The 25,620-nt window shown below is 48.2% G+C and overlaps 2 protein-coding genes across 4 annotated transcripts in view; both read left to right on the top strand.

Annotated features, from left to right (window-relative positions):
* Positions 1-11,554, top strand: part of GRPEL2 (GrpE like 2, mitochondrial) — a 12,902-nt gene extending 1,348 nt beyond the window's left edge. The window contains exons 2-6 of one of the 3 annotated variants that reach the window (XR_007461457.1): positions 1,696-1,849; positions 2,851-2,932; positions 6,730-7,163; positions 10,320-10,636; positions 11,196-11,544. Coding sequence is in view for 1 of the 3 variants with exons in the window: in XM_049648052.1 (XP_049504009.1) it covers positions 1,696-1,849; positions 2,851-2,932; positions 6,730-7,094 (601 nt within the window). In the remaining 2 variants the exon portion in view is untranslated. Of the gene's footprint in view, positions 1-1,695; positions 1,850-2,850; positions 2,933-6,729; positions 7,176-10,319 lie in introns of those variants that run through there. The other 2 variants (XR_007461456.1, XM_049648052.1) reach the window with 2 other exon arrangements.
* A 2,059-nt stretch (positions 11,555-13,613) lies between these two features.
* PCYOX1L (prenylcysteine oxidase 1 like) lies at positions 13,614-24,974 on the top strand. Its single transcript, XM_049648046.1, has 6 exons — positions 13,614-13,771; positions 17,435-17,641; positions 19,338-19,512; positions 21,061-21,272; positions 23,393-23,533; positions 24,018-24,974. Exons 1-6 carry the CDS (start codon positions 13,684-13,686, stop codon positions 24,677-24,679), a joined length of 1,485 nt encoding a protein of 494 aa, XP_049504003.1. The 5' UTR covers positions 13,614-13,683; the 3' UTR covers positions 24,680-24,974.
* The last annotated feature ends 646 nt before the right edge of the window (positions 24,975-25,620 follow it).

The raw sequence follows: 25,620 nt of genomic DNA, 5'->3' as shown, positions 1-25,620 counted from the left end.
TTTTTTTTTTTTTTTTTTTTTTTTTTTTTTTTTTTTAAGTCTTTTTGGCAGTTTGTGATGTAGGTACTGACCAGAAGCAGAAAGTTTCCTTCTGATAAAATTTCCCCTCCATTTCTGAAGCAGGAGGAATTGAGGGGATCAGCCTCAACTCTCCTCTTCAGACTTGGGCTTTGGCCATATTCTCTCTCTCTCTCTCTCTCTTTTTTCTCTGTTTTTTTTTTTTTTTTTTTTTTTTTTGGCCATTTTCTCTTTAAACTGGCCCTGGGAGTATTTTGACCTAATTTCAGTTGGATAAATGTAGGTTTGTTAGGGGGTTAGGAGAAAGGAGGTATTTCACCCTGTGTGATTTGCCCCAGATCTATGGTGATCATATTTTCTGAACCAAAAATGGAGAAACCATATATAATCTGACACCAGATTGTAATAGCAGAGCCCAGTCCTGGCCTGGAAGGAAAGTCTGGAACATAAAAGTCATCTTGCCCATAGCTTTATACTGAATGTTCCCTCTCCCTTTCTTGACGCAAACTCCTTTTCCCCCTTTAAATCTTTGCGTGGATGTCACCCCAGTGACTGCCCTTCATTATATGCCAGTTTATATACGTAAACTGTTTGTTTTAAAGACCTCTGTGCTCATGGGTTGAATTTTATTGATGATTTTACTTCAAGTCAAATTATGAGCATCCAGGAGGTGTAATGGAAACTTCCTTGAAGGAGGAGGCAGAACTGCTACAATCCAAGATTTATAAAGTAGCCCCTGCTCTAAATGTCTTTCTTTGTAAACAACTGTATGTCAGACATTTGAGCTGTACCAAATTCCAGATTACAAACATGATTGAATACAAAGATCTGTTTTATTCACCTGTTTTTAGTGCACCCGCTGGAATGTGTAGTGTTTTATAAGTATTTAATTGACATGATTTTACAGAGAAGTGGGTTCCCAACTCAGAATTTCCCCTAACACAGGTTTTCTTCCATAAAAGCCTTACTTAAGCACTTGTGGTCAAGAAAGCTTTAGAATTCTAGGCCTGACTCCAGTTTGACACAGTCCCTTTACTAGGCTTAATTTTCCCCATTTGTGAAATGAAGGATTGAATCAGAAATGTATGGCTTTGTGTTTTGAATTCCTGCTTCTGGTATTGCCCTGCTGGTTCTGGGTATTAGAACTTGGTTTTCTCTTGCTGAGTTTTGTGTCCCCACTTCTGGCTATTTCTGCTGCCTTGTGTTCCGTACCGTGGTTCAGCTGAATACTAGCTGTGTGATCTTAAGCAAGTCATAAGCCTCTCTGAGCGTCAGTTTTCTCATTGATACAGTTGAGGTGATAATACTATTTCTCTCACACTCTGTGAGATGAAAATAAAACCCGACTTAGTAAGCCCTTTATTTATTTATTTTAATGTTTCTTTATTTTTGAGAGAGAGACCGAATGGGGGGGGGGGGCAGAGAGGCAGAGAGAGGGAGACACAGAATCCAAAGCAGGCTCCAGGCTCCAAGCTGACAGCACAGAGCCTGATGCAGGGCTCGAACCCACAAACCATGAGATCATGACCTGAGCCAAAGTCAGATGCTTAACCAACTGAGCCACCCAGGTGTCCCTTAGTTAGCCCTTTATAAGCGATCGCAGAGGGACTGACTGAGGGCACTTTGGCTTTTTGTGATAGCATTTTTTCATCATGTGCCACCTCCCTCCCCCTTTAGGGGATGGCTGCATCCTTTCAGCACTGCCACCCAGAGAACTGCTGGAGAGGACTGCAGTTCTGAGGACCCTCCCGATGACCTTGGGCCCTCTCTTGCAGAACGAGCCTTAAAGCTTAAAGCTGTGAAACTGGAGAAAGAAGTCCAGGACTTAACAGTGAGTAGATTTTATCTGTTCTTCACATCCTCTCTCTGGTTTAATATCTGCATAAAGTTTTCATGTCAGTGTTTTCAATTAAATTTCCTCTGATTGGCTCTTTACCTCTCACCCCACCTCCACCCTCTTGCTAGGTATGTTAGGGAAAATAGTCTATAGTCATTTAAAAACCTGTTGTGTCACAGTACGTAGATACCTAATGTTGTGGTAGCTTCAGAGGAGGTACAGTGCCTGGCGTGTAGTAAAACTCAATAGATGTTTGTTGAATGAATGACGTCGCTTATCATTTTACTCTGCCGATCAGACTGCATCTGGTATACTCTCCCGGTACTGGGTTGACAAACACACTTTGAGGGTGATAATTAGAGTAGTTCCAAAGCAAGACCACCCAGAATAGTGAGGAGGTAGGAAAGCAGGTCTTAGGAGAGCAATTAAAGGAATCAAAGATTGTAAGAATGAAAGAGGAAGAGATTAAAGGAGCTAAACATACCGTTGTCCTAGAGTTCAGTTCAATGAATGAAAGAGGGTGGCAGTATTGGCTGAGTGTGAAAAGGGAAGCTTTCTCTCAAGATAATGAGCTTGAAAAGCAAGTGTTCAGAATAGGAGGCTAAATGACAGTCTGTCAGCGCTGCTATAAAGAGTAGGTTCCTGGGGCGCCTGGTTGCCTCAGTTGGTTGAGTGCCTGACTTATTTTGGCTCGGGTCATGATCTCACGGTTCGTGGGGTTGAGCCCCGAGTCAGGCTCTACACTGATAGCACGGAGCCTGCTTAGGATTCTGTCTCTCTGTCTCTCTCTCAAAATAAAGAAATAAACACAAACACAAGAGAGTAGCTTCCTGCCTTGGCTGGGGATTTGGAGTAGTTGATCTAAGATTCCTACAGTTCCTCATTTTTTTAATAAAAATCCGTCACAAGGGTGAAGGTTGCAAAGGTAGCAAAAACACTCTTTTCCACCAGCAAGCATGTTTTCTGATCATTTTCACTTTGCTTTTGGTGTTCAGATGAGATACCAGAGGGCTGTAGCTGATGGTGAAAACATAAGGCGGCGAACCCAGAGATGTGTAGAAGATGCCAAGATATTTGGTGAGAGATTTATTCACGATAAAAATTCAAATGCCTTTTTAGTTTAAGGATGCTTACTAGCAGTTTTGCAAACTGAACATAGTAAAAAACACAGCTGCATCCTAAACCAGTCCCTACCCTGCTCTTGCACCCTTGCCATATGCTTTCTGGAATGTTTATTGGGAATGTTGCCATGTGAACCATTTGCTACAATAATGCTTGCTTTTGTTTTGACCAAAACCTTTGTTATTTTATTTTTCAAGCACCTACGGGTAACATCCTGGGCCTTCTACATTCAATTCGGTTTAACTCGTTAATGAAGAAGTGAATCATTAAGATGTTCAGAGGAGAATCCAAAGAGCAAGATGTATGAGTAATCAGGCATATTAAAATTTTCTTGATAGAAGCAAAATCACTCTAGATCCATAGAGCAGTAATCAACTGTATCTCCACCAGTTTTCACTACTATGGGCAATAACCATTTGCCTTACCATTAGTATTTACAACTTACTAAGTTATAAAATAACTCAAAGACATATGGAAGCAGATTAACTCTGGAAGTTATGCTAGATTACATCTGTTTTTTCATTGATGACTGAAAAAGGTTTTTTGGTCCAATTTAAAGTCTTTCTTGGGGCTCCTGGGTGACTCAGTCAGTTAAGCATCTGACTTCAGCTCAGGTCATGATCTCAGGTCATAATCTCACTGTTTGTGGGTTCGAGCCTCACATCGGGCTCTGTGCTGACAGCTCAGAGCCTGGAGCCTGCTTCGGATTCTGTGTCTCCTTCTGTCTCTGCCCCTCCCCCACTCCTGCTCTGTCTGTCTCTCAAAAATAAACAAACATTAAAAAAATTTTTTTTTTCTTAAGTCAGAGGCACCTGGCTGGCTCAGTCAGTGTAGCATGCAGCTTTTAATTTTGGGGTTGTAAATTCGAGCCCCACATTGGGTACAGATATTATTTAAAAATAAAATCTTAAAAATATATCCATATGAAGGCTGCACATTTAAAAAATATAAAAAATAAAGTCTTTCAGAAGTATTTCTCTGAACACACAACATCTTGTTCCAGATATGTTCGTGAAAGTGTTAGTAGAGGGCAAATCTGTGATTACTTGACAGTCTCACAATTTCATACAGACCATTGTACTTTCACTGCACATAGAATAAAGGTGCTTGACGGGCCCTTGGGTTCTTTCTAGTACAATCTTCTCTTATAGGTGAGCTGAAAAAAATTAATTGGTGACAGATAGAGGCATGAGTCCATTGTCTCCTGACCCCCAGTCTATTATTCATTCCCCTGTATCACATTACCTCCTGTACTCTTCATTTATCTGCTGTTTGTGCATAGGATTCGCTTCATTCCTGTCCTGTCCATTCATTCCCCTATTCAAACCCTAGTGCTTTGGCATAGCCTTCTGCTTCTCATTCAGTGCTATGGACATCACGTTTCAAGGCTTTGAGTATTAGCTAAGGACTGACCCCCAGATTGTATCACTGATAATTTCATCCACGTTTTAGTGTCTTATTTCCAACTGTCGGGACAGGGCTTAGCAAACTACAGCCTAGGCCAAGCCTGCGACCTGTTAGTCAATAAATATAGTTCTGAATTTCATTGTTAAAAATTGGGGGAATTTATTGTCTCTTTAGTTAAATGATCACCTACATAAGATCCTTGGGTTTTTTCCATCTTGTCCCACAAAGCCTAAAATATTTATATATGGCCCTTAATAGGAAAAGTTTGCTGACTTTGAGCTATAAGGAATTTCTGTAGCAAATAAACCAACTGTGGTACCTGGGGAAGACTTCTTGCCTGCTTGAGGGGTGCAGGGTAAGTTGTCTTACCAGAAGTCAGGCTGTGATGAGTTTGGAACGGACTTCCATCAGTTTCCTCAAGACTTGATAAGGTTCCTAGGAACAAGCAAATATTTAGCTAAACCATAAAATAGTTTGGTAATCTATTAACTTATGGCGCAAAATGTGTCTAGCAGTATGCCTGCCACATAAGTCATTTGCCTGGATCATTTCCTCCTAGTGGCCAGGAATATTAGAAAAATTGAAGATTGCTCAGGAAGTCTGGAGGTAGAAACACAGTAGAAAGCTTTTAGTATGGAACACAGCATGATGACTCCTTCCAGGGATTGCTTTGTCTCAATAACTCACCTTCTCTTAAACAGATCATAAAGATTCTCCCCCACCCGCAAGAAATGATGCAGACACCAACTTCCTTTTGAAGTAACAATAATGAGAATAGAATCGGAGTTTGGACCCCACACTATATAAACAAGAGAACCTGGGCTTCTATTTCCCCAAATGCTTACAACTTGATTGAACAGGAGTTGGGGTTCTTTGTACCATGTTAATGTACAGTCAGCCCAGAAGCATAGAGCTTTCAAAATTCTATTAGAGTGTATGTCTTCTTTTAATAGGGCATGCTTTGGATACCCCTGGTTGATCTTTATGAGACATTCTTTTCTCATTGGTGTTCTGATCTAATCGGCATACTTTTCAAGCCTTCGGCTAATCTCTTCTACCTTTTCAACTGATTTCATTAATAGCCATTAATATTTACGGCTGCCATCCCTGATGGAGGTGAGGGAGGTATCTTGTGGTACTCTGATCACACCAAGTCTGGTTCCCTGGAAATGCCTCCTGGTTTTACCCTTTTCCTCTCCTTCACCTCCTCCTACTCCAGACCAGGTCACACCAGCTGATTCCTTCACTTGGCTCTCCTATTTCTTGTATCTTCTCTTCCTGCCCATCTGTCATGCCCCCAGCACCCCAGATCCATTTTGTATGTTATTATTAGACTAATTTGAATCATTTTATACTTGTTTTGCTCAAGATACTATAGTGAATCTCTGTCACCCAGAAGTTAAAGATAGAATCCTTACCTCTGTCAGTTATTCTTCTAGAATCTAGGCAGTAAGTCTGGGGAATCTCTTCTCTGTCATCTCTTTTATTGCTTCCCTGTGGCTGAGCTTCCTTTTTATCTCTGAGTACAGTTAAACTGGCTATCTGTTATGACACATGGCCTTAAAACTGCCCCTGGATTAAAACCAGAACGGAGTCTTTCACCCTTACCATTACTTTGCGTTATGATAGATACCTGTAATGATGACATTCCTTATCATTTCTGTAAGAAAAATCAAGATGCGGCATTGGGAATAATGAGATTTCTCAACAACTGAGTTTAGTTTCAGAACAGTTTTTGTGACTGAAAAGGTTAAGCAAGTTTCATGGCCCATCTCCAGCAAGTATACGTAACTTCGTAGCAGGCAGTTGAAGACTCACCTCACCTACGGAGTATCTTACTTCCCTGCTCCTATTTAGCCAATTCTCAACCATTCTTGAATCTCCCTTAGCATGGTCTTATCAAATAATTTTTGTATTATTGCCCCCTGCCCATACTCATGTCTTATCCCTATTGAGAATGCATGCCTTAGCAAAATTGAGACGTGAGAATTTTCAAAATGTACATAACTCAATATTAAAGGTAAATAGCAACAAAAATACAAGAAGCATTGACCAGGTTTTTAAAAGACAGATTTCTGATCTTCCCGTGTGTAGTCTTACCTAGGTCTTAGATTCTAACCATCTTCCCCATTTCCTGGTAGGCTTCCCGGTCATATGCCTTCCCAGAGAAACACTGGTTTGTCAGTTGGGTTCAGGTGGTAATTGTTGATCCCTGAGTCCTGTGTGGCAATCTTCCTACTTCTGGGGTGCCCAGTAGGCTAGCCCTTATGTGGGCCTTCCCCATACCCCACCCCCAAAAGCAAAGTGATTTCCTCACAAACAATAAAAGTGTGTGGTTTCTCTAGGAATTCAGAGTTTCTGTAAGGACTTGGTAGAGGTGGCAGACATTTTGGAGAAGACTACAGAGTACATTTCTGAAGAAACAGAGCCGGGGGACCAGAAGCTCACTCTGGAGAAGATCTTCCGAGGGTTATCACTTTTAGAAGCAAAGCTGAAAAGTGTGTTTGCCAAACATGGCCTAGAGAAGATGACACCCATCGGTGACAAATACGACCCTCATGAGCATGAACTCGTCTGTCACGTGCCCGCTGGCGTTGGGGTACAGCCCGGCACCGTGGCATTAGTAAGGCAAGATGGCTACAAGCTTCATGGCCGCACCATTAGACTTGCCCAGGTGGAAGTGGCCGTGGAGTCTCAGAGAAGACTATGAAAGGACCGTGAGGAACTGGATGTTCTCCCAGAGTACAGTCACCTGTGTTTCCTTTATTTATTAAACTAGGTTTGTATTGTACATGAGGTACTTCATGTGATCTGTTTTGGATTTAGTCATATTGGCTTTATTTCTAAAATACTCTACGGATTTAATGTGACCTATGTGGTCTCATCAGAAGTCTTGCCATTGGGCATTTGAACAATGTGACAAGTGATCCTGTGGCCTTTGTCCAAATCTGTTTAAGGAAATTATTTTAAAATTGGTACTCTGATGACTATCAATTGAAAATCTTTTTAAAAGATGGAAACGAGGATATGTTTATGTATTTTCAGCTAAATGTTTCTTTCTAATGGTCTCTGTAACAGGAATTATATAGGATCTGTTATTTCGTGGGAAAAGGAGATGGTAGGGATTGATTCAACGTCTGGGTACTTAGATGCTAAAGCTTCATAGAGTTACATGAATTTAGATCGTTTGGGTTGATTTTTATACACATAGATTTTTTTTTTTTTAGGACTTCCCCTTGTTATTTTTCTTTTAGCCACCTTTTGTCCTTGTAGTCCCCACCAGGTGGGCCATATTCACACTCATTGTCCCTTTCCAGTTCCCGTTTACAAGGGCTAATTAAGGGCAAGGCAAGACTTGGAAGGCAAGGAGTATCAAGAAATTCAAGATACGAGGTCCCTTTCAAGCAAGTATGACCAAGAAACGTTGTGCTGTCTTTGCTGAGTTACCTTCAGATTTTCAGCCTCCCTGGGTATATAATCATTTCAGGGTAACTGAAGCAGCACCCATAGCCAATGATCCAAGTTGGTCTATATAAGTAATTTACCTACAGCTTTTCTCTCCACTAGCCCTTAAATCTTCCACTTCGTCAAATTTGCTTTATCATCCTTTATTAGATTATGCAGGGAGGTGGTCAGGACAAAAATAGGTTCCTACAATTTCTCATTTCATTTAGTTATGCTGATTTTTTTTTTTTTTTTTTTTTTTTTTTTGGTACTCACAAATCACTACCTCTCTCACACTGATAAACTTTGTTTTCTAGTTTTTGTTTGTCTTATGTCACATGTATTAATATCTAGCTGGAGTTAGTGAGACTGTGTGGTTTTGTTTGGTTGGTTGTTTTTTCTAGTCTTATACCTGGTGCTCTGTAAAAGATTTGGTCAGTAAATAAGTGAATGAATGACCTATGAATCAGACTTTAGAAAGGAGGTTAGTTATGGATTTGTGATGTTAGAAGAGGCCTTAATGATGATCTCATCTCACCCTTTCAGCTTCTTAAGAATGAAGACATCTTTTAAGAACTGGACTCAAAAATGTCTAAAACCAGTAAACTGAATTTCTGTGAGGACTTGAATAAGGAATAACTAGATACTAACTATAATCATTTAAGCTGCAACAGTTCTGTAATGAACGTGCAAGTGTGTCCCCAGCAAGCAAATGTCGTTGGAGGTCCAGATTGCATGGGTTCAGGTTTTTACGTCAGTTACCCATAAAGTAAATCCATTTCTAGAACTTTAGGACCCCATCCCGTGGAGTGGTAAAAGTTATCCTCTTAGACATCATAGATGGTTCTAGCACACTCCACACGTATCAATAAAACCATCCCCCAATGGGCCCTGCCATCTCCACCAGAATTAGACACTTAAAAAAAAAAAACAAAAAAACAAGTACATGCTTTTAAGAAGCAAACAAAAGACTGGTATAAGATTTTTAAAACCAGAACCGCTTTCTGCTTTCCACTAAGTATGTACTATAAACTTAATGAGCATCAGAGTTCACAATAAGAACTGGATTTTTTTGCCTTCATTCCTTTGAGATTGACCGACGGTGACAAGAAAAGGAGCCGATGACAATTACCTAGGTTTTCATGAGTTACGAGCTGTCATTTATCAGTGATTTAGAATCACCATAATTTTAGGTATGGAATGTTCCAAGTACTTCAAGAGTTTTCTAATATTCCTTGCAACCTCCCGTTTTAGCAAGTAGATTGAGGAGAATTTTAGATTTTTTTGTTAGTAGTTACGCAGACTTAAAAGTGTAAATTTAGAAGATGGGGCTATAACAGTAAGAATCTCAAAAAGTTGGGCTTTTGGGAGCCAGAACAGCATAAGAGAGCAGGGACTCTGTAGGCATTGACTTGAATGTAAATCCCAGCCCAGTCTGTGTCACCTTGGGCCCCAGTCACCTCACCCTCCAGAGCCTGCTTCCTCGTTTGTACAATGATTACAATTCTCTCGCAGTACTGTGAGGATTGGATGAAATGTGTAAACTGTCTACTACAGTAGGCCCTTAAATATTTATTTTTATTACTTTTTATTATATATGTGGTTTTGCCTCTGTTTTTATAGCTGCCCTAAAGTCTAAGGAAAAGGGAAGGCTGGTTAAGTGATGCTTTTCTATAAAAAATTGTAGTTTAATCAATCACAGTGACTTATTTTCCTGCCAGCTTCATTTTTTTCTGTTGTTGTTTTTTTTTAACATAAATCCACACTTTCAGACTGAAGGAGCAAGAAAATTGTGTCAGTGCTCTTATTATTTTCATCTTGATGGGAAAGCGAAAAGACATTGTAGGCCTGCAGTTGTGTAAGGAAGCTTTGGCTCACTTGAAGAGGGGATCTTGGTGTTTTAGTACATACAGTCTAACAGTCTACAGATCTTTTACAGATTTTCTTCACAGCCATAAGGGAATCAGTTTGATACTGATAAATTAATTGGTGCTCTTTCATGGCGAAGGATTTGATAAGTGAAGAAAGGGTCTTGAACACTAAAGCAAATTAAATAGGGATATTCAGAAGCAACTTCAATAAAACCTGAGTTGATGTAACCGCAGATCATGTGTTTAGTGTGTTTGTCTGTCTAAATGTTGACATTATGGCCACTGCATTGATTGTAGACCCATCTTGGTGATGCACCGTCGAGGTTCCTTGAGATCTCACAGCAGCCCAGCTATATGCATGCAGTGAGATGCAGGCATCACACACCCTGCCTTGGGGTTGAAGTCTTACCTGTTTCCCTGCCTCCTTGCCTTGCTTCATTCTGATTTCTCCGTATTTCTTAGATCTGGACTCCTGCTTCTGCCTTCCTCTCTGTCATTGCCTTATTTTCTTATGCTTGTTTCTTGGTTCTAATTGTATTATCTGCTTCAGCCACTTCACTTGCTAGGCTTCTGATCCTCCCGACCAAATTACTAACATGTGGCCTCATTCTGACTTTCAGCTTCCACGAGTTCTTGCCAAGCTCTACCTGGCTTTGTCCATACATCTGCTCAACTGGTTTCCACATACCTGGCCTCACTGAGTGGCCCTTCACTCTTAGAGCTCAGCCATCAACTTAAGAGCAAACTGAAGGGCTTGTGAAGTGGAACGGGCCCTAGCTGAGCTTTCAGCCGATAGCCAGCACCGTCTTGCCAGGCCTCTTGGGGAGCCATTTTGAAAGTGGATCCTCCAGCCCCTAGTGGAGCAGCTCCATCTGATACCACATGGAACAGAGATGAGCTGATTGGAGTCCTGCCCAAGCGCAGATTTATGGCCAAAGTAAGTGATTGTTACTTTTAGCCACTAAGTTTTGGGGCAGTTTGTTATGCAGTAATAGGTAATTGATAGAGTCTCCCAGCTTCACTTCCAGCCTCACTAGTTTTGCACCTCGGCCACCAGAATTCTCCCTCCTTGCTTTTACAGCTCTTTTGAACTTGTCCCACAACTTCGGTGTGCTCACCCATTATCAATGGGTTTGTTGTAGGATGGAAAGAACTTCCTAATAGGAGAAAACACAGCTGAAGTTTCTAGAGTTCACAAAGACCTTAAAATTAAAAGCAAAGTAGAGTCAAGAAGTTGAATTTTAGCGGTACCTGGGTGGCTCAGTTAGGGATCCCACTTAAGCTCAGGTCATGTTCTCATGGCTTGTGGGTTCCAGCCCCATGTCAGGCTCTGTGCTGACAGCTGGGAGCCTGGAGCCTGCTTCGGATTCTGTGTCTCTGGCTCTCTACCCCTCCCCCACTCCTACTCTGTCTCTCAAAAACAAGTAAACATTAAGAAAAAAAAATTTTTTTAAGTGTTGAATTTTAGCTCCTTTCTCCTTTTGTCCACATCGCAGTGTGTGTGCGATTGACTGTTCTCACCATGTCTTCTCACGAGACTTTCAGTATCAAGTGATTCCTGGCTAAGGAACAACAGCAGAATCTTCCATTCTCTAGTGGATTTGGATGAAAACTGGTAATAAAATACACAACTCCAAGAGGAGACATTAAAGAACCACACTGGGTCTCTAAAAAAATCCCACGTGAGATGGCATACATACTTATGCTGCATGAACGTCATTTGCTCATATCCTATCACTGTAAACTTCTCTACTACCTGAACAATAGACATGTTTTATTTGGAAAATGATTTTTCTCTGTTCCTATGCTTCTGCACCAATAGATTGGTTCAGTAATAAATATGTGAGAACTTTTTTTGGAAAAAAAAAAAAGTTGAAATTTAAAGTTAATAAAATTTACCCTACTGTGAGAAATAAGCCCGCTGCCCCAATCAAAGCGGGGACACAGAGCCTCGGAGCACAGTGAAGCGAGGCTTTAATGAACGTTCCTGCATGAGCGGGTGTCTGAGGGAGAGGCACACTCGGGGCGGTTACAGCAGGCAATTTATCTCCTAGCCTGCAAGTCCCTCCCCTGGTTCCTCATTGGCTGGGCACTACAGCCTTACCGGAAGTGGCTTATGCCCATGTAAGGCAACAAGTAGTCTGACTGGAACAAATGTACATTCTTTGAGGTGATGAAAAGATTTCAGTTCTTCTGCACATGCTCATGGCAAAGCCTGTGAAAATAAGCCCACAAAAAAGAGAGAGGAAGAAGAACGAGGAAGTGAAGTGTCTAAGGGTTTGTTGGTTGGGGGGCGAGGTGGGGGGGGGTCATGCATGTTTACGATAGGTTGTAAACCTATCGTTAACTAGATAGCACAGCTTTTATTTGGTATTTCTGAAAATGAATCATCTCACTTCTCACACCTATCAAAAACTACAAGAATCAGATTAAGTCAGCACATAAGAGAACTTTGTCACAGAGTGATTGATGAATGCTGTTAAAAAATTTAAGGGAATATCTTGAGTCACTGGGAATGAACTTAAAAAGTTTTGCATTGGGCAGGGGGGACACCTGGGGGGCTCAGTAGGTTAAGCATCCAACTTGGTTTCAGCTCAGGTCATGATCTCACCGTTCCGTGAATTCAAGCACTGCATCGCTGCTTGGGATTCTGTCTCCCTCTGCACCTCCCTCGATCACGCTCGCTCGCTCTCTCAGAAATCAATTAACTTAAAAAAAAGTTTTCCTTTCTGAAATAGCATTGCCAAAAAGATTTTTTTTTTTTAAGATTATGAGAAACGCATGTTTGTTCATCTACCACTTGACTAGTAATCCAGTTTGGCCTTGTTGAGACTCACAAAGCCGACTTAGAATCCCAGCCATATGCTCTTTTACTATTCTCTGAATCCTTTCAGTTTCTTCTTTTAGCCATAATCTGACTGGATAAATATGGGTTTTCCTTATTTGTCATGAAACTCATTCCCAACTTTATTTTCTGCTAGAGGAATCTGCCCTTCACGGTGAAAAGTACTAACCACGCTGTGCTGCTCTTGTTTTCTTAGAGGGTGAAAATGGGAGCTTATCCTTCCTTATTACTACCTTTCCTCCCCCTGAGAAGAGACTGGATGAAATCTTTCCCTTTTTTTTTTTTTAAATTTTTAAAATATTTCTTTTTTTGAGAGAGAGACAGAGACAGAGTATTAACAGGGGTGGTTTCACAGAATCCAAAGCAGATTCCAGGCTCTGAGCTGTCTGCACTGGGCCCAACAGGGGTCTTAACTCAGGAGCCAGGAGATCATGACTTGAGCTGAAGTCGGTCGCTCAACAGAACGAACCACCCAGGCGCCCCCACGCCTTTGTTTAAGTAGAAGGCAGAGATACAAACTGTATGTAGAAACTGCAAATACGCGTCGGTAACAGCAGTCTCGAAAGCATCTGGCTCGTTTCCACGCATGCAGCGGGTAGCGCCTGGCCACCATGGCTGCACGCCTGGTCAGCAATTTGCTGCACTTGCAGACACTGCCGAGCGGGATCACGTCCCTTATCTCACGTGATTGTCACAACCACTTAGAAAGGCAGAGCAGGGAAACCGAATGAGACACAGAGAAGGCACGTTAGAGAGCTAGTAACTCGCAGCGGCTGGGCTTGAACCGAGGCGGTCAGAGCTTCGGGTCTCCCTCCCGTCAGGGTCCCCCGCAGTGGGGCCCTGGTCCTGATGCTGTACGGTCGAAGCGCGCACACCTGCGCGTGGGCAGGACGAGCCAGCCAATGAGGAAGCCGCATCGAGGAGGCGGGACGGGGAAGCTGCTAATGACAGAGCCTGCCCGAGAGGGATACAGCTAATGAGGGCCTCTTGCTGGAGAAAGACGACCGCTCGCCCAATGAGAGGCTGTGACCGGCGGGCTGAAGGCGGAACAGCCAGTGGGGCGCCGGGGCGGGGCGGCGAGCCCAGCGCCAACCCGCGAGCGACCGAACTCCGGCGTGCAGCCCGGATCGCCGCCCGCCATGGCCCGCGCTGCCCGGCTCCTCGCCGCGCTGGCCGCGCTCCTGGCCGCCGCCGCCACAGGCGGAGATGCCCGGCCCAGCAAAATCGGTGCGGGAAGGACAGGGTGGGGGGCTGCGCGGGGGAGGGCTGCGAGGGAAAAGGGATCGCAGCAGGGAGCTGCCGGGTGGGGGAAGGGGAGGGAAACTGGGCGAGGGAGGGGTCTTCCGGAGAGGAGCTGGCTGGGGAAGAGGCGAGGGACTGAGAGTGGGCGAGGAAGGGGACCGGCGGGCAAGGTGCTGATCCCGGGTGGCGTGGGCATGTGGCGACGCCTGCCTGGGGCTGGAAAAGAGGCTCGGGGCAGGACTGGCCACAGATCTCACCAGAAGGTCCACGGACATTAAGCATCTACGGTGGACCTGGCTCTTTGCCAGGTGCCCCGATGGATGACAGAGAGGACTCGGTCTGGGTGATGTCATTCATGAATGAAGGCTTATTGAGGGCCGTCAGTGTAGCAGGCACAGTGCTCCGTAGCTCCTGTCTGGAGGAGAGACGGCGCAATACAGGGAAGTCGGTGGTAAGGCCGAGAAGGTACCCTGATAGGGAGAGCATTTCCACCCACCCCTTCAGGCCTCTGGGAGGCCTCTGGAGGCTTCCTAGGAGTAACATCTAAGCCAAAACCTCAGGGAGACTAGGAGACCGAGCCCGTGGTAGATCTAGTGGAGATAGATTTGTTGGACGACAGGGAAGAACTTTTAACAGCAGTCATCTTGGTTTTTATTACAATGTTTCATTTTGAAAAATTTCGAACATGGGCAAAGTTGAAATAACTGGATATACAGTGATCATCTCTGTGCTCGCCACCAAGATTCTGCCAGTAGCAAACTGCTACCATACTTGCATCATTACCTAATTATCACCCACCCGTTAACGGGTCCTACATCTTGATGCATTTCAAAATAAATCGCGGACATCGGGGCACCATGCTAAATACTCCCATCGTGCATATCACTGGCTCGAGTTCCCTATTTGTTTGCAGTTTATTTCTCGTCACAGTTGTCACTTTAACTCTACATGACTCCCAAAGATGTTCAAGCTCCCTCACATATAAAATTCCCACGGGCAGAGATGCTAGGCTTCTGGGGAGGGGTGGGGTGGGGGGTGGGGACAGAGCCCTACTCCACGAAGCTGCCCTCTCTGTACCCTTGTTGGCAGGGAAGCATGTCCCGCGGGAGCACCACAGACTTACTGGGCCAGGACAGGGCTAAAGCTCCTTTGGATTACAAAACCACAGCTCAGGCCATGAAGAGGTAAGACAGACAAGCCTGCCAGGACTGAGAGTTTAGGGCTTTCTGGGGAGAGAGAAATCCTGAGAGCTAGAGGTGGATTTTGAGCCAGGCTTCGAAAGATGGGGAAGTCAGGCAGGCCGTCTCTGGAGGTGCGGGGCCCTCCCCCATCTCTCAAAAGTGGGCAGCAGAGTTCGCTGAGTCTTTCCAGCTGGCCCTGCCCACCTGGTCCCAGAGGTCACCCAGGGCAGGATGCTGGGCAATGCCAAGATGCCCCATAGCTTTTTTGACTGTCCTTAGCTGTCTGACAAAAGCTTGACTTCGCCCTTGGTGATTTGGACTCTACACACGAGAATGAGGAAACTTCCTGTGAGGAGGGCTTCACCCTCGGACTGCTGGGAGGTCAAATCTGAATACCTCAGTGTGGCTTTGGACCTTTTAAACACCTCACCCCCCGCCCCCCCCCCCCCCCCCCCCAGTTCCACATGCCCATGTCGCTGTGGAGAGTGTTTCTGCTGCCTGGCAAACGACTGTCCAAATGTTATTTCCCCTGTGGAGCCTGGTCTCCATATCCTCAGGCAGAATTCACTGCTTCCTCTTCAGGATTCCCTGGAACCCTGTTGCTTCACTTGGTCACACGTTGTCCTAGCTCATTGTCCATGAGTCTGTCTGCCCACTCCCTGCATGAGCTCAGGAGGACAAAAGTCTTGCTTGATTCGCTTGTGCCCCAGCACATCTTATCATGGACTAGAGAGTGGGCGTCAGGTTGTGGGGGTCGGATGAGCTGGTTCTCGATGGGGTGAGCTCTTCTGCTTCCCTATAGCCCTATGGGCGGCTTCCAGGCCTCGTGAGAGTAGTTCCTCTGAAAAATGGGTAATCTGGGACTCCGTCGCAAATGGAGGGGAAGGGAGCACACCGCTTTGTAAAGGTTAAGGGCATTCTTGAAAATGGCTTTGTCAACACTGGAAAGGAGGAAATGGTTTGTTTTTTTCAAGATGCAGCAAATCCTTAGCTTTACCGCCTGCCAGGATCTGGGGGCATAGTGAGCCGCGCCCGGTCCTTAAACGAGGAGAGTGGAGGATAGTGTGTAAGGGCGAGCCCCAGGGTAGGAACGCGTGCTGCAGGGATATGTGGGAGTGACACCTGACTTGTCTGCGGTGAGCCCGGCAAGCCAAGCTACAATTACAGGCGGGGGCCACAGAAGCAGCGAGGTGAAAGGTGACAGCATTCCTGAGCAGCACAGGCAAAGGCACAAGTGTGAGACAGGCAAGTCAAGGCAGACAAGAAGGTGGAGTGTTGGGCAGTGGGGCGGGGAGTAAGGCCGTGGAGGCCAGATCATAAAGAACCCTGTAGTTTTGCCTTCTTGACAGGAGCTGGTGGTCCGTCATGGGTCCAACACGGGTCTAGTGAGGACAGATCACACCAGATTTGTCTCACTTTCTTTTTGGACTGAGTTCCACAACTGTCAGATGAGAGGGAACCTGTGTCTCAGATACGTGGTGGGCAAACAGTGTGGGTAGTGTGGCTATCCAGTGCCATAGCCTCACAGCTGCTCTGCTGGCTTTGCACCGTGCTATTCAGTATTAGCATCGAGATTAGGATCTGCCTGGACCGTGGTTCCTAGGAGCACCTCAGAGCCCACGTTGCCAGTGAAACGTTTTTATCAGTGACTCGGATGAGAACACTCATGGCATATGAACCAAGTTTAGAAATAGCAGGAAGGCAGGAGGCATAGGAAAGACAGCACACGATAAGATCCAGAAAGACCCCAGAGCCGAAACTTTGGAGCAAGACTCCAGACCGGTATACAGTGCCCGGCATGGTAGTGAGCAACCCGTCACAGGGTGTATTCCAGTCTTGGCAAACACAGATGTAAAAGAGATTTAAGTGCCAGGTGGTAGGTTGCATTAGACCAGTCGTTGGCTGACGTCTTCAGGAAAGGGCCAGAGAATAAATAGTTTAGGCCTGCCACCATAGCATGAAAGCAGCCATAGACCCGCTACAGAGAGTGTGGCTGTGTTCTGATAAAACTTTATTTGCAAAAACAGGCGTGGGCCTGGATTTGGCCCATGGGCTGTAGTTTGCCGACCCCTGGGTTGAGTTTCCAAACACTGTCAGTGACCAAGTTTTCACCAATTCATAGTGAAATAAAAACGGGGACAATATAACGAGTTTGTGTAAGATTAAATGTATTCTCTTTAAATGATCCTCCAGAATTTTGAGATTTCTTTCCTGCTCTTTGTGCTGCCAAGGTGTCCCTTTCATGACAAAAGGAGGGTTACTAGGTGACAGTTTTCAGGTTGTCCTTTGCTCTTTTTTGATAGCTTTACTGAACACTAGCCTGCAGATTTCCTTTTTGAGATGGCATAAGCCGATGAAACGCAAGGGCCTGGGAGCCACCACCCAGGAGGCCGCGAGGGTGGCACCTGTATCCTCACGGCCTTGCTCTCTGTCTCTCCCCTCGTCTGTCTCCTGGGCCTGCTGACAGCCGTGGTGGGGGCCGGGATCGGGGGCTCTGCCGTGGCCCATTTCCTCCAGCAGCACTTCGGCCCCCGGGTGCAGATCGACGTGTTCGAGAAGGGGACCGTGGGCGGCCGCCTGGCCACCATCTCAGTCAACAAGCAGCACTATGAGAGCGGGGCCGCCTCCTTCCACTCCCTGAGCCTGCACATGCAGGACTTCGTCAAGCAGCTGGGTGAGTGCACCGTCCCGGGGCTCCAGCACACAGCGCCCGAGGCTGGCGGCAGCCTTTGGGCTCTTTCCAGATTGCCCCAAAGGTCAAGGCCGGAAGGTCACGTAGCCCAGTCTCCTCATTTTACAGATGGAGCAGCTGAGACCAGGGAGGGGAAGGCACTTGCCTGAGGTTACGCAGTGAGTTAGTTGCAGAGCCCGGATTAGAGCACAGGTTGGACTCCCGGGCCAGTTTCCTTCCCTTTCAATTTGCTGCCTCTCAATAGCCATAATCTTAATGGCTTCCACATGCTGTGTGCTTGCCAGGTACCCAACATCCTTCTAGGCGGTGTGTAGGCATTACCTCACTTCCAGTCCTCCCTCCTGCAAGACGGGGGTTGTATCTCCTGAGGAAACGGAGGCTCAGAGGGTGTCTACACCTTGGCTGGGGCCCCGCAGCTAATGAGTAAGAGAGCTGGATTCAACCCCAGCAGCATGTAGCAAAGCCACAAAGACATACACTGTTGGACGCACAAACTCGGCTTCTCAGAAGGGATCCTGCAGGTATACTTGAAGATGTGCTAAATGGCATGCACACAGGGTTATTCATTACAGTGTTGTTTGTAGCAGCAAAAGGCTGAAAATATCCCACGTGCCCACCCACTGGGGTCTGAGAGTAAATATTAAGTAGCCAGCAGACTGTTCAGCAGGCAGATTGAGGAAGTCCTTTATGCCCAAGTATAGAACAATCTACAAGACACAGTACGTCAGGATGGTGCAGAGCAGTGTGTGGAGGGTGGGGGTGGGAGGAGGAAGAACCCCCTAGATATATACACGTATGAGCGTTTGCAGAAAATATCTCTGGAAGGATGCTGAAGGAATGTTGCCCTTGGGATGGGGGAACTTAGTGGCTCGGGGACAGGAGTAGGAGGGAAATGTACAAAAACCTGCGGCTTGGGGCAGGTCTATAACCTCTAAGCCTCGGTTTCTGCATCTTTAACTGGGATGCTGTCACCTGTTCTGCCTCTTCCCAGGCTGAGAGAGGATAAAGTGAGATGCTTAGGTCTCAGGGCTCTGTGAGCTGTAGCATGTGGAAGCTTGCAAAGAACCGTGAGTCCTTCCGGGCGGTCTTGGTGTCCAAGGCCACCGTCCGAGAGCAAGCCCTGCAGCTGTCCAGCCCCTGGACATTCCGGGATGACATCTGAATTTCCCTCCCTCATGACTGAGTGGATCCCTGTGGGAAAAAAAAAAAACAAAACTGAACTGGCATATTATTTACATTGTCACGTCTTTATTGACTAGCCAGCCCAGTGCATTCATTTACTGTTTTATTTATTTATTTTTTAATGTTTATTTATTTTTGAGACAGAGAGAGACAGAGCACAAACGGGGGAGGGGCAGAGAGAGAGGGAGACACAGAATCCGAAGCGGGCTCCAGGCTCTGAGCTGTCAGCACTCAGACGGGGGCTCGAACTCACGGACCGTGAGATCGTGACCTGAGCCGAAGTCGGACGCTTAACCGACTGAGCCACCCAGGCCCCCCTCGTTCACTGTTTTAAATGAGCAGCAGAGATGAACAAACTGTAGCGTTCATATTCCCTTTAATGGAACCCGTCAATTTGCATCCTTCAGGAGGACCCTGCGTTTTGCTTCAGGCACCGCTAGATCTCCTTGGGGGCCCCGTGAGAGGGACCTGAGGGGCTCCTCCCTGTCTCCCTCAGGGCTGAGGCACCGGCGAGAGGTGGTGGGCAGGAGCGCCATCTTCAGCGGGGAGCACTTCGTGCTGGAAGAGACGGACTGGTACCTGCTGAACCTCTTCCGCCTCTGGTGGCACTACGGCATCAGCTTCCTGAGGCTGCAGATGTGGGTGGAGGAGGTCATGGAGAAGTTCATGAGGTACGGCAGGGCAGGCTGCAGGCAAGGCCTTCTGGAGGGAGGGAGGAAGAGAGACGGGGAGGGACCCAGCTGGACTGTAAATTGTCGAGAAGGAAAAGGGACTTCCTTGCGCGCGTGTGAGAGCCCCGCACAGTGCAGGGATGGGTCTCTGGTGTCCCTTCCCTCCGCTGAACTGATGATGAACTAAGAGCCTGGGTTGCAAATACAGCCACCTGCAGGGGGCGCACCAGGGATGTGAATGAGTGCAATAGAGAGGGGGCAGAGAAGAGGAGGGAGCAGGTGCCCTGAGGAGCAAGGCCCCACCGAAGGGGGCAGCCAGCTGTGGCCACGTGGCAATGCTGACCTCATGTGGCGAGATCTTCCAGTTTTTTGGAAGAAGCTAGAAACCCAGAGTTATGTGTGAAATCTGGTTTTTCAATACATGCAACCAATTCATCTTATAAATAAGCGAAATGAAGCATGTATAGGCCTCACGCAGCCTGTGGGCCACCCACTTACAAGCCCTGCTGTCCCCCAGTTTCCCCATCTAGAACAGCCTCCCTTTTTTCACCACTTCCCTCCTCCCTGGGTCCCAGTCTCCTCCCCGGCCCCTTCAGATAATGAGGACAAGTGGTCCAGTGTCACTCTGTCCACTTCCCACAGTTCACCCACTTGGCAGTTGGCACCCCAGCTCTCCCCTGTATGTCCTCCCCGCCTCCTCGCCCAGATGTGGTCATTCAAGGTGGCCCCCTGGCCTCCTCCACTTTCCCCACCTCCTCAGCTACGCCCTTCATGGCACTTCTTATATTTTCCAGGTGTCCCCCAAAGGTTATGTCCTTACCCCTCTTATTTCTTCTGTTTCTCTCCCCCGTCAATTTTACCCAAACTGACAACGCTGAGTTTTTTCTTTCGCGGGAGAGGAACTCTGTCTGGACGTCCCATTGACGATCAGAGTCAACACAGTTACAAAGCAGCCCAGGCAGAGGCAGCGTTTCGAGGACCAGTACCAGCAGATGAGTCCCAGCAACCGCTAGTCCCTGAGACCGGGAGGGGGGGAGATGTGGAGGGACGAGACGGGAGCTCGGGGCTACGTGAGAGCCTGTTGGATGGAGCCGGACAGGAGGCCAGTCTGGGCTAGCACAGAGCACGTTGGCGTGAGACAGGCGCCATCGGGTCCAGTGTGGCCCCAGAAGCCAGCGCAGAGCCAAAGCCACTGCAGACGGGGCAGCGTCTGTGGGGGCGGGCTGTGGCCCACACTGCCCGGCAGTCGCCCCCCAAGTGAGAAATGGGCTGTGCCCTCACAGGGGTGCCGGAGTCGTCATTTAGCAGAGCCGTGATGTGAAGCCAGGTCTAGTGGGATTCCAGGGTATCCGCCCCACCCTCTGCACTGTCACTGTGGCTGGGAAAGGACCCTCAGAGTCAGCAAACGGGCCGAGTAATCAGCCTTCTCTCCCCCCTACACAGAGAGGAAGGGCAGGTCCCTGCTGGGGCTCTCGGGTGCAGTGAGCCAGCAGTGGGCGGTCAGCCAGAAGGCCTTTCGGCACAAGGGCTCCAATGCGTGTCTTCCAGGATCTATAAGTACCAGGCCCATGGTTACGCCTTCTCAGGCGTGGAGGAGCTGCTCTACTCGCTGGGCGAGTCTGCCTTCGTCAACATGACCCAGCGCTCCGTGGCCGAGTCCCTGCTCCAGGTGGGCGTCACTCAGCGCTTCATCGACGACGTCGTCTCTGCAGTCCTGCGGGCCAGCTACGGCCAGTCCGCGGCGATGCCTGCCTTTGCCGGTGAGCCTCTGGCCCTCTGCCTGCCTCCTGCCCTTCCCCGGGCCCACAGCGCCCGGAAGGGGCTGGGCTCCCCGTAATAACCTCACTTTTACCAGGCCTGGTTGCCTAAGCACCTTATTGCCTCAACCCTATTTGATTCTGGCCATCAGTCCTCCAGGCTGGCAGGAGATAGTGTTCACCCCACTTCTCAGATGATGAAAGGAAAGCTGAGATCTAAGGTCCAGTGTGTTTCGACCACTGAGTTTCAGGAACTGCCCCACTGGGGCCTCGGAGCCCCCGGGTATTCCTCCGTCAGCGCGTCTCCTCTCCCCAGCTCGTTACTGGGGCCAGGGGGCATGTGCACGACGTGCCCTGCGCAGGCTGGGTCCATCCCTCCTCCTAGGCTGCTGACATGGAAGGTTCAGGTTCATGGTCCTCTTCTCGACCACTCACGCTTCCACCCGCTGGCTCCCGAGCATGACCTCCAGCCCAGACCTCCCTCCAGGACTGCACATTCACCAGGTGCCTCCACTGGGAGGCCTGGCGGGCACTCAGTGTGGCCAGACCTGAACGCCTGACCCTTCCCCTCAAGCCCGCCTCCCCTGCGGTCTTCCCAGCTTGGTTGGTAGTAGCTCCTCTGTGTGGCTCCAGCCAAAACCTTGACTCGTTCTTTCTCTCATATCCACCACATAGTATGTCAAGAAATCTCATCTGCTTTGCCTTCCGCATATATCCAGGGTCTGGCTGCTTCCCACCGCCATTTCCTCCCTGACCTGGATTACTACAGGTCTCCCGCCAGGTCCCTCTCCCTGCCCTCCTGCCCCCTTCCCCCTGCAGGCTCTTCTCGATACATCAGCTGCAGGATCCTTTTAAAACAAAAGACACATCATGTCAGGCCTATGGGTAAAACTCTGTTAAGGGCTCCCGCTTGCCTTCAAGTAAAACCCAGAGCCCTTCCAGTGGCCTTCAAAGCACCGCCTGGCCTGGGCCCCACCACCTACCTGCTCATTCATCCCTGCTCCAACCACTCCGGCTTCCTTTTCATGCCTCCAGCGTTCCAGACACACCCCTGTCTTGGGGCTTTTGGGTGGCCCTCCCTCCACCTGGAACATTCTTCTCTGGTAAACTCTTGCTCCCCACCACGTCTTTGTGCAGACGTTCCTTTTCATGGAAGCTACCCTGCCACCCCACTCCTGCCCGCAGCAGGGCCAGTCCCCCTACCCTGTGGCCATCAGCTTCTAGCCGCCTATTTAATCTACTCCTTTCATCTCTCCCCATTAGGAGGTAGGCTTCCCAGGGGCGGGAAGCTCTGTCTCCTTTGTTTACTGGGTATCCCAAACACTTAGAAAAGGGCCTGGACCATTGGAGGCACTCAGCCCATTTTTGTTGGCTAAATGAATGAAAAGGTTTGTATTTAGCAAGTACCTCCCACGTCCCGGCTGCTGTTCCTCTGGCTGTTGGCATGGTTACCTCCCTCCCAGCCTTCAGGTCCTGCCAAGTGTCCCCTCAGCGAGGCTGTCCTGCTCCCTCTTCCAGTACTTGTGTGTATCCTTCTAGATACAATTCATATACCACACAATTCACCCCTTTATTTTTTTTTTAAGGTTTTATTTTTAAGTAATCGCTACACCCCACGTGGGGCTCGAACTCACAACCCCGAGATCAAGAGTTCAGTCACCGACTGAACCAGCCGGGTGCCCCCAATCCACCTATTTAAAGTGAACAATTCAATGGTTTTGAGTGGTGTAGCCATCATCCCAGTCAATTTTGGAATATTCTCGTGGCCTCCAGAAAATCCCATAACCGTGGCCATCACTTCTCCAGTAACCCCCTGCCGTCTAACCCTGGGCAACCACAAATCCACTCTGCGTTTCTGTGGATTTGCCCCTTCTGGGCGATCTGTGTAAACAGAATTTTACAATCTGTGGTCTTTTATAGCTGGCTCTTGTCCTGAGCATATTTTGACTTCATAGCATTGTAAAGTTTGTTGTATTTGTGGGTGTGTGTTGCCTCTCATTGTCCGTGTTGGGGAAGTCGGGCCTGAGAGGGAGGGCTCGGCGGGCAGGATGGTGCTGGACTCTCCAGCCACACAGCCCAGTGGTTCTGAGAACCCACTGGCCGCCCTCCCCCGCTTTGCCTAGGAGCCATGTCGCTCGCTGGGGCCCAGGGCAGCCTGTGGTCTGTGGAGGGAGGCAACAAGCTGGTTTGTTCCGGTCTGCTGAAGCTCACCAAGGCCAATGTGATCCATGCCACAGTGACCACTGTGACCCTGCAACAGACAGGTGAGTGAGCAGAGCACGGGGTGTGGCCACTCCATTCCTAGACCCGTGCTCACCTCCACCACTCTGCCCCTAAGCCCTGGTCTTTGATCTGCGGGGGAGTGGTTCCAACAAACCCGTGGAAAGCCCTGGCACTGCCGAGTGACGCCAGAGGGCACTGTCGTCCTGAGTCAGATGTCAGAGCCAGAAAGCTGAGACTTGCCTTCATCTAGCCCAGTTCGTTTGACCACGGAGGACTTCGAGCCACAGCCTTGCCCAGGTTCCTCCAGCTAGTCCACAGCAGAGCTAGAGCCAAAGCTCAGGTCTCCTGACTCCCAGTCCAGTGCTCACCCTGCAGCCACACCGGCATGGAAAGCCCAGGACCCACCATCTGGACAGCCCAGGTGCACGGGAGTCTCATCCCCTCAGCACTAGGCCCCAGGGGGAGATCAGTGGGTAGAAACCGAGAAATAAATCGACTTTTGTGCTCTATTCTCTCTCCTTCCAGAAGGGAAACCCTTGTACTACGTAGAGTATGAGAACGAGGTGGGCAATGGCTCTGACTTCTATGACATAGTGGTCATCGCCACCCCCCTGCACCTGGACAACAGCAGCAGCACCATCAGCTTCAAAGGCTTCGACCCGCCCATTGATGCCGTCCAGGGCCCTTTCCAGCCCACCGTCGTCTCCTTGGTCCATGGCTACCTCAACTCTTCCTACTTTGGTTTCCCCGACCCTAAGCTTTTCCCCTTTGCCAGCATCCTCACCACGGATTTCCCCAACTTCTTCTGTGCCCTGGACAACATCTGTCCCGTCAACATCTCGGCCAACTTCCGGCGGAAGCAGCCGCAGGAGGCAGCCGTTTGGCGAGTGCAGTCCCCCAAACCCCTCCTCCGGTCCCAGCTGAAGACCCTCTTCCGCTCCTATTACTCGGTGCAGACGGCCGAGTGGCAGGCCCACCCCCTGTACGGCTCCCACACCGGCCTCCCGCGCTTCGCCCTCCACGACCAGCTCTTCCACCTCAATGCCCTGGAGTGGGCGGCCAGCTCCGTGGAGGTGATGGCCGTGGCTGCCAAGAACGTGGCCCTGCTGGCCTACAACCGCTGGTACCAGGACCTAGACAAGATTGACCAGAAGGATCTGATGCACAAGGTGAAGACTGAGCTGTGAGGGCTCTGGGGAGATCCCGGAAGGTCCATCCCCGCCGACGATAGATCACCCCCGCTAGCGGCCACGGTCGGGCAGGCTGCGCTCCCCCGCCAAGCCTCGCTCTGTCCCCTCGTGTGTCAAGCTGCTTCTCCTTCCGGCGTGGGTCCAGGTGGCCCGCTCTCTGCCTCTCTATCTTAAGGATTCTCACAGTGTTTGCTTCTTTTTAAGGGGGAGAATGAGAGAAGGGAAGGAAATTCCAGCCCGTGTATTCATTTTATTTATTTTTTTTAAGAAGAAATAAAAATCCACCCTCTCCAGCTGCTTCTGATTGGGTTTTCTAACTAGAATACGGGGATCATTGGGAGGAAATACGGGGAAAGAACTATGAACCAGATTTCTTTATTGTTTTTCATTGCCTACTCCCAAAATGTGTGTGAGGCAATACCTACAATGAAATACAGGTACCAGACGGTTACAAATAAAGTAGAAGGGAAGATCAGAAAACATCAGACATGATCAAAGCTTCCTCTGTACTGTGCGCTTGCTAGATGTGAGGTGCTTAGCTGAGAACTTACTAGACACCAGCCAAGCCTCTCAACAACACTGCATGTCGGGAGACGTGACTGTGGTAGGACCTAAGGAAGAGATGGTGACCTCAGTGGAGCTGTTGGGATAGCTGTGAGCTTCCTGACATCCAGTGGGAAAAGGGAAATCTACCAGGCCATAGGAAGAGAAAAGCTTTCCCTCGGCACCTGGAAGAGTTGGCCATTGTGTCCATTATGCAAGGGTCGAAGAGTGATACAGTGGACCTTTCTTGCAAGAATACCGGTTCCTAGGTGGTGGAGGGTGGTCCAAAAATATCCTTCAAGTAGATGGAGGCCCAAATTGGCTTTGAAGTTGTTTTTGCTGTGCTGAGGTGATGGTTGTGTCAGTGAAGAAGACGGTGCCTTTAAAGTGCACGT

Source organism: Panthera uncia (assembly GCF_023721935.1).
Source record: "Panthera uncia isolate 11264 chromosome A1 unlocalized genomic scaffold, Puncia_PCG_1.0 HiC_scaffold_17, whole genome shotgun sequence".
Classification (NCBI taxonomy): Eukaryota; Metazoa; Chordata; class Mammalia; order Carnivora; family Felidae; genus Panthera; species Panthera uncia.
Note: the sequence above shows the minus strand (reverse complement) of the source record. Positions and strands in the feature narration are given on the sequence as shown.